The sequence below is a fragment of the Babylonia areolata genome, chromosome 5 (genome assembly GCF_041734735.1).
Source record: "Babylonia areolata isolate BAREFJ2019XMU chromosome 5, ASM4173473v1, whole genome shotgun sequence".
Classification (NCBI taxonomy): domain Eukaryota; kingdom Metazoa; phylum Mollusca; class Gastropoda; order Neogastropoda; family Buccinidae; genus Babylonia; species Babylonia areolata.
The window spans coordinates 24,790,294-24,797,793 of NC_134880.1; the positions used below are offsets into that span (position 1 = coordinate 24,790,294).

At 44.3% G+C, this 7,500-nt stretch overlaps 1 protein-coding gene across 1 annotated transcript in view; it reads left to right on the top strand.

The window, feature by feature from the left end:
* Positions 1-7,500, top strand: part of LOC143282231 (uncharacterized) — a 412,798-nt gene that overhangs the window by 396,179 nt on the left and 9,119 nt on the right. Inside the window, exon 6 of the mRNA XM_076587831.1 lies at positions 992-1,270. Coding sequence (XP_076443946.1) covers positions 992-1,270 — 279 coding nt within the window. The remainder of the gene's footprint in view (positions 1-991; positions 1,271-7,500) is intronic.

Below are 7,500 nucleotides of genomic sequence, written 5' to 3' on the forward strand. Positions count from 1 at the left end.
GGAAGCTTTTTGTCCTGGCTTTGTGTCGTGTGTAAGGTGGTGTGTTATGTAGTAACATCAACAGCCAGGAAAGCTTTTTGTCCTGGCTTTGTAGGTTGTGTTGTGTGTAAGGTGGTGTGTTATGTAGTAACATCAACAGCCAGGAAAGCTTTTTGTCCTGGCTTTTGTTGTGTTGTGTGTAAGGTGGTGTGTTGTGTAGTAACATCGACAGCAAGGGAAGCTTTTTGTCTTGGCTTTGTAGGTTGTGTTGTGTGTAAGGTGGTGTGTTATGTAGTAACATCAACAGCAAGGAAAGCTTTTTGTCCCGGCTTTGTAGGTTGTGTCGTGTGTAAGGTGGTGTGTTATGCAGTAACATCAACAGCAAGGGAAGCTTTTTTCCCTGGCTTTGTGTTGTGTCGTGTGTAAGGTGGTGTGTTGTGTAGTAACATCAACAGCCAGGGAAGCTCTTTGTCCTGGCTTTGTGTTGTGTGTAAGGTGGTGTGTTATGTAGTAACATCAACAGCAAGGGAAGCTCTTTGTCCTGGCTTTGTAGGTTGTGTTGTGTGTAAGGTGGTGTGTTGTGTAGTAACATCAACAGCAAGGGAAGCTCTTTGTCCTGGCTTTGTAGGTTGTGTTGTGTGTAAGGTGGTGTGTTGTGCAGTAACATCAACAGCAAGGAAAGCTTTTTTCCCTGGCTTTGTAGGTTGTGTTTTGAGGGGGGGGGGGGGGGGGGGGGGGGGGCGGGGGGGGTTGGGGGTTGGAAGAGAAGGTAGGCGTGTTTTGTGTATGTCCGGCAGCGTGTCTTTGTGTTGTGTTGAAGAAGGTGTGTTGTTGTTGTTGCTGCTTTGTTGATTTTTTTTATGTGTGTGTGTGTGGGGATGCGGGGGGGGGGGGGGGGGGGGCGGGGGGAAGCGTGTTTTGTGCGTATGTCCGGCAGCGTAACGGGTTTTTTTTCTCTTTTTTTTTTTTTTTTTTTTTTTTTTTTTTTTTTTCATGTCTGTCTGCTTTGCAGGCATTCGCCTGGACGGCAACGAGTACGTGGAGAAGGGCAACCCCATCGTGCTCAACTGCACCGCCACAGGGATCGACTACCGGCCCAAGGGCGTGGACTGGTTCAAGGACGGCAGCAAGGTGCGCTCGGACGCGCACGTGCTCATCACGGAGTCCAGCGACGGCAACGTGCTGCACAGCACCCTGGAGGTGCAGCGCAGCAACATGTCGGACGCGGGCACCTACGTGTGCCGGAGCACCAAGTTCCACGTGGCCAGCAAGAAAGTCAATGTGCTCAACAGTGAGTGTAAGCGCTCGACTGGACGGTTGTCGGATATTTGAGTTTCCTTCCACCACCACCACCACCACCACCCTCCTCTCTCACCCCTCCCCCACCCCTCCCTACTTGTTCCCCTTTTAGATTTGTTTTATTCCCCCCCCCCCCCGCCCCCTCTCCTCACCCCACCCACCATCCTTTTCCTTCCCCTGACCTCCACCCTTATATTTCTCCATCCCGTTATTTCCACCTTTGGCTTCCCCTCCTTCTGTCCATCTTCTGTCCTTTTATCGTTTGATGTTGTGTTTTTCTTTCTTTTCTTTTTCGTTTATTTCCTTGTTTTCGCTTTCATCTTTTGGTGGTGGAGGCAAAAGATCATGTCATGTGGGTGTTGCCTTAGTCGCCAAGTGTTGGAAGTAGTAGTGAGTGTGTGGTGTTAGTTGTTGCTATTGTTGTTGTTGTTGTTGTTGTTGCAGTGATATTAATGTTTTCTATGGTATTTATGTTAGTATTTAAGTAATAGAGGTGGTCAATCCGATACGCACAGCGAAATTTGGCGGATTAACTCTGTTCATCAGTTGTTGTTGTTGTTGTTTTGCTGAATCTGAATCTGCTTATTAGTACCTTTCTGTTAAGACTACAAGAAAATCTTATTCCCGCTTTTGTGCTTTCACGAATCGACCACTGTAATTCTCGGCTTCTTACAGGTTGTCTTCATGATCTTCTTCAACGATTTCAGAAACTTCAAATAAGTGCAGCCCGTCTGACTTTCAGAGTCCCACATACTGATCACATTTCTCTTCTTCCGTATCTCCGTACTCTGCGCTGGCTTCCCGTAGAGGCGAGAATCGAATGCAAAGTTGCGTGTCTTTTGCTTTTCTGCTTTCCACTCTCCGCAGGACCTGCTTATCTTTCTGACCTCATCAGTGCTTACAGTCCCTCAGGAACTCTCTCTCCCCTGTTCCTCTGATTGTTAATCTTTGGAGAAAAAAAATTCCTCGTGTCAGTACAAGAACCTGCGGTGAACGTTCTTTCCACTTTTGCTGCTGCTCCTTATTATCTGGAACAGCCTACCACATTAATCTGACTCCGTTTCTACCTTTCGCTCTTCACACACACACACACACACACACACACACACACACACACACACACACACACACACACACACACACACACACACACACACACACACACACACACACACACAAATCTTTCTTTTCGAAGTCGATCTGCAAGCACTCTTGATTTCCTACATCTCCCACACCACCCAGTGTCTTCCCAATTCACTTTGATTTTATGAGGAATGAGAGAGTGGGGGGATGTGGGAGGGAGTCGGGGTGGGGTGTGGTGAGAGAAAAAAAAAAAGAGTGGTCGTGAGTGGTTCATGGACCAGACGCTGAGCTCTTAAAGGAAAGGCGCTATACAAATGTATGTCATTATTATTATTATTATTATTAATTATTATTATTATTATTATTGTTGTTGTTGTTATTGTTATCATTATCATCATTATTATGGCTTCTACTACTATTATTGCAGTGGCTTCCTCAATGCTCACCGCTTCTCCGTTTGTACAGTGGTTTCGTTGCTTTTGTTGGGTTTTCTGTTTGTTTAGCAAGTGTTCTGTTGTTGTTTTTTTTTCTCGTTTTTCGTATACCTTCCTTTGTGTCTTTGATTTCAAATTTTCTGTGTTTGAGAACAAACACGCAAATTGTTGGATAAGCTATTTGCTGGTTTACTGTTAATGTTAATTCTGTATACCTACAACTATTCCACAAGACAGTGTCTGATTAAGCTGGTTTTTGTTGTTGTTGTTGTTGTTGTTGTTTATGAATAGGTAGATAGGTTTCAGTTTCAGTAGCTCAAGGAGGCGTCACTGCGCTCGGACAAAACCATATACGCTACACCACATCTGCAAAAGCAGATGCCTGACCAGCAGCGTAACCCAACGCGCTTAGTCAGGCCTTGAAAAAAAAAAAAATCGTGACCCCGACGTGATGAATAGGTAGAACATGAAAATACTAATACAGGGGATGGTAACGATGATGATGATGATGATGATGATGATGATAATGATTGAATACTTCATGAATCGCGACAACAGTGATACTTTGGCTTTTGCTGTTGTAAAAATGGTGGTGCTGCAGCTGCTGTTAAAACATAAAACGTTCTCTCTTTTTTTTTCTTTTTTTTTTTTTTTTTTTTTTCTTTTTTTTTTTTTTAACCCTATGAAACCGTCACCTTTGACACTCCTTTACTTCTCGAAGTGTTCACTCACTACCACCATCACCCGAGAATGTCCACCACCTTCACACCTAGCACCTCACTACTTCCGGTAAAACGATCTTCTATCGTTTGGTTTTGTTGACTCCTCTCCCCCCCCCCCCACCCCCCCCGCTCCCCCCACCTTCCACCCACCACAACGTCGTACGCATCATCCTGATCTCTTCAACGTGAAAGCACAAATGATGAGACATATATATATATATATATATATCCTTTTTTCTTTTTCCTTCTTTAATTCCTCTGTCTACAAGTGTATTTGTTTTGCCGTCAGAGTGGATTATTTTATGTTACAAAATGACGCCAGAGACAAATGATTCATATTCCATTGCTTTTTAATGTGCGCCTTTTGTGTGTTTTGTGGATTATGAGATAAATGGATGCCCCCCAAGTTCCTCCATCCACATCCACGCACGCAACCCTTATCCACCCGCCTTCCCACCACCACCACGAAACTAAAATAAAAAATTTAAAAAAAGATAATAAAAAGAAAAAAAAGGGAAACCGTCTTATTCCCCCCCCCCCCCCCCCCCCCCCCCCCCCCCCCCCCCTCCTACTCCCCCCTCATCATCTTTTTCGGTGCGTCTATCTTAATTCGGCAAGACAGGAATTACATTCGTTTGGAAGCTGTATCTTCTTGGCAGACCTCCATGGTTGCTATAAGGAACAGGCCAATTCTGGACAGGACAAAACAAACGGACAACAACAAGAATTTCAAACAACATGGAAGGCAAAGTAAAGCCAGCAAAAGACCCATTGAAGTAAAAAAAAAAAAAGAGTCGTGTCGTGATCTCCACTTTCTGTCCTTTACACGACTTTATCTTCCCCGCTCCTTCCTTTCCCTTTCTCTTCCCCCTCTCCCCTCCCACACACACACAAACACATATATGCATACAACCACACACACACACACACACACACACACACACACACACCCACCCACACACACACATCACATACGCATTATCACTTAGGGCCAATCCCTCGTCTCTGTCATAACTTCTCTTGTCTTGTTTCTTGCTGACACTAAAATGCTTTTATTTATTTGATCATTTATTTGTTTGTTGTTGTTGTTGTTGTTTTTCTACCCGTCTCCCTAATCTTGTACCCTCCCAAGAAAAAGCACAAAAAAACAACCTACAACAACAACAACAACAACAACAACACACACACACACACACACACACACACACACACACACACACACACACACACACACACACACACACACACACAAACACACACACACAACACACAACCAACCAACCAACCAACCCCCCCCCAAAAAAAAATTCCCGAAATAAACAACAACAACAACACTAAGATGTATGCGTAACAAACAAATAAAAACGTACTCAAGAAGTTTACATCCGATTCGGCTGCGAAACTCGTTGGTCTAAAACCCCGACATGATTTCCGACAGATAAGACAGTGATGGAGAGTTGGTGGAGGTGGGGGTGGGAGGGGAGTGTGAGTGTGTGGGGGGGGGGGGGGGGGGAGGCGAAACAGGAATTGAACATGAAAATACAAAGCCCCCCCCGCCCTTGCTCCCCCCCCCCCTCACCCCCAACCTACCCCCACCCACCCTTAACCTCTTCACCACCAGTTACACAAAGCTCGTCTTGCGGTACGAGGCCAGATGGATGCAAGATATTGTCAGTGTTGTGACTGCACATGCGCATCTCGTCTCGTCGTCTCTCAGGGAGAAAGATTATGGGATGTCTTCCTGTCTTGTTGCGTTCTGGTGAGGAGGAGTATGATGTGATGTGGGTGGGGGGGGGTGATGTGTGTGTGTGTATGTGTGTGTTTGTGTGTGTGTGTGTGTGTGTGAGTGATGTGTGTGTGTGAGAGAGAGAGAGAGAGTGATGTGAGTGTGTGTGTGTGTGTGTGTGTGTGTGTGTGTGTGTGTGTGTGAGAGAGAGAGAGAGTGATGTGAGTGTGTGTGTGTGTGTGTGTGTGTGTGTGTGTGTGTGTGTGTGTGTGTGTGCTCGTGTTTTGTTTTGTTTTTTGTTTGTTTGGTTGGTTGTTGTTGTTTTTCTCTGTGTGTTTTTGTGTGTGCGCACGCGTGCGTGTGTACATGTGTGTGTGTGTGCGCGTGTGTGTGCGTGTGCGCCGCGCGCGTGTGAGAGAGAGAGAGAGAGGAAGAGAGAGGGAGAGTGGGGGTGGCGTGGATAACGTGTGTACTCTTTTCCACTGCTGTCTATTATGTGCATCGGTGCTATATATCTGTCATGCTGTCAGATCTAGAAACCTTATTATTTTCAATGAACCCTCAGCAGTCAGGCCATCCCACTATCACCGTAGTTCTGACGACAGGGTTTTTTTTCTTTGTTTGTTGTTGTTGTTGTTGTGTGTGTGTGTGTGTGTGTGTGTGTGTGTGTGTGTGTGTGTGCGTGTGTGTGTGTGTGTGTGTGTGTGTGTGTGTGTCTGTGTGTGTGTGAAATACGTCAGTTTCCTGAGCAGAGAAAAGTCACAGAGAAACAGGCGGGAGTCATACAAGAAGAAATGAAGAAAAGAATGTAAGAAAGAGCGAGTGCTGAGAACAAAAAGAAATAGACAAGGAGGAGATTTGAGACACAGAGAGAGAGAGAGAGAGAGATGTGCTTCGTTTGGAAGATGTGGGTGTTTTGCCGTATCCTTTGACATTCAAAGACGCTTGTTTGTCGATTGTTTATTGCGTTTGAATACTGTTTTTGCTTTGTAATAAACTGTTTTGTTCTTCTTCCCCTTCTCCCTCTTTCGAGAGGTAGAGAAACGTATTGATTATTTTAATTATGTCCACAGGAAAGTAACTATAGTTGTGTGATAACTTTTTTTTTTGCGCAGATACTCCATTTCAACTTTTATGCGGAGAGCACACACACACACGCACATACACACCAAACACACAAACAATGCTTTCCTTCATTTGAATAACACAGGATCTTTCGTTCGTATCCTTTTTGTTGACTTCTCTTCTGCTTTTAACACAATACAACCTCATCTCCTTGCCCTCAAACTGCTAGGATGTTGATCCGAAGCTTACTCTTTGGATAGTAAGTTTTCTTCTCAATAGAACTCAGTCCGTCCGCTTTCATTCTGCCCACTCTTCTCTAAAATCTACTTCTACTGGTGCACCCCAAGGTACAGTGCTGTCCCCTGTTCTTTTTACACTGTACACAAATGACTGCAGAGGCACGGAGGAAACTCCTGTCATAAAATATTCTGATGATTCAGCAATTGAAGATCTGTCCAACTCTGATGCTATTTATTTCAGTGAAATTAAAAAGTTCTGTTCCTGGTGTGAGAAAAACTATCTGGATCTCAACGTATTGAAAACAAAAGAAATGTTAATAGATTTTCGGAAAGACCCCTTGCCTGTAGCTGACCTTGTTATTGATGGTCAAACAGTGGAGAGGGTCAATGAATATAGATATTTAGGGACCATCTTAGACAATAAGCTGACATTTGACAGAAATGTTGATTCCATTCATAAGAAATGTCAATCTAGAATTTTTTGTTTACAGAAGCTTAGAAATGTTGGTATAAATTCAAATATTCTTCAAAGTTATTATCGATGTTGTATCGAGTCCGTGCTTACAGTTTCATTTATGTGCTGGTATGGAAGTTTGGGAGTGAGGAGTAAGCGTGTTTTGAACGATGTCATGAGTGTATGCAGTAAAATTGTGGGAGTGAAACAAGCTAGTATGCAAGAGCTGTATGAAAGTCGAGTGGTTAAAAAAAGCAGGCAGATAGCAACTGACGACACCCATATTTTAGCAAAGTATTATGAGCTGTTGCCATCAGGACGACGCTACAGAACTTTTAAGTTGAAATCCAGAGCTCTGAAGACTTTTATTCCACGTTCAATCCACCTTTTAAATTCTTGAGAACTGTGTGTGTGTGTGTGTGTGTGTGTGTGTGCGCGCGCACGCACTCTCATGTGAGACGTGTGAAAGTCCGTGCATGATAGGCTGTACCTTGTTCTA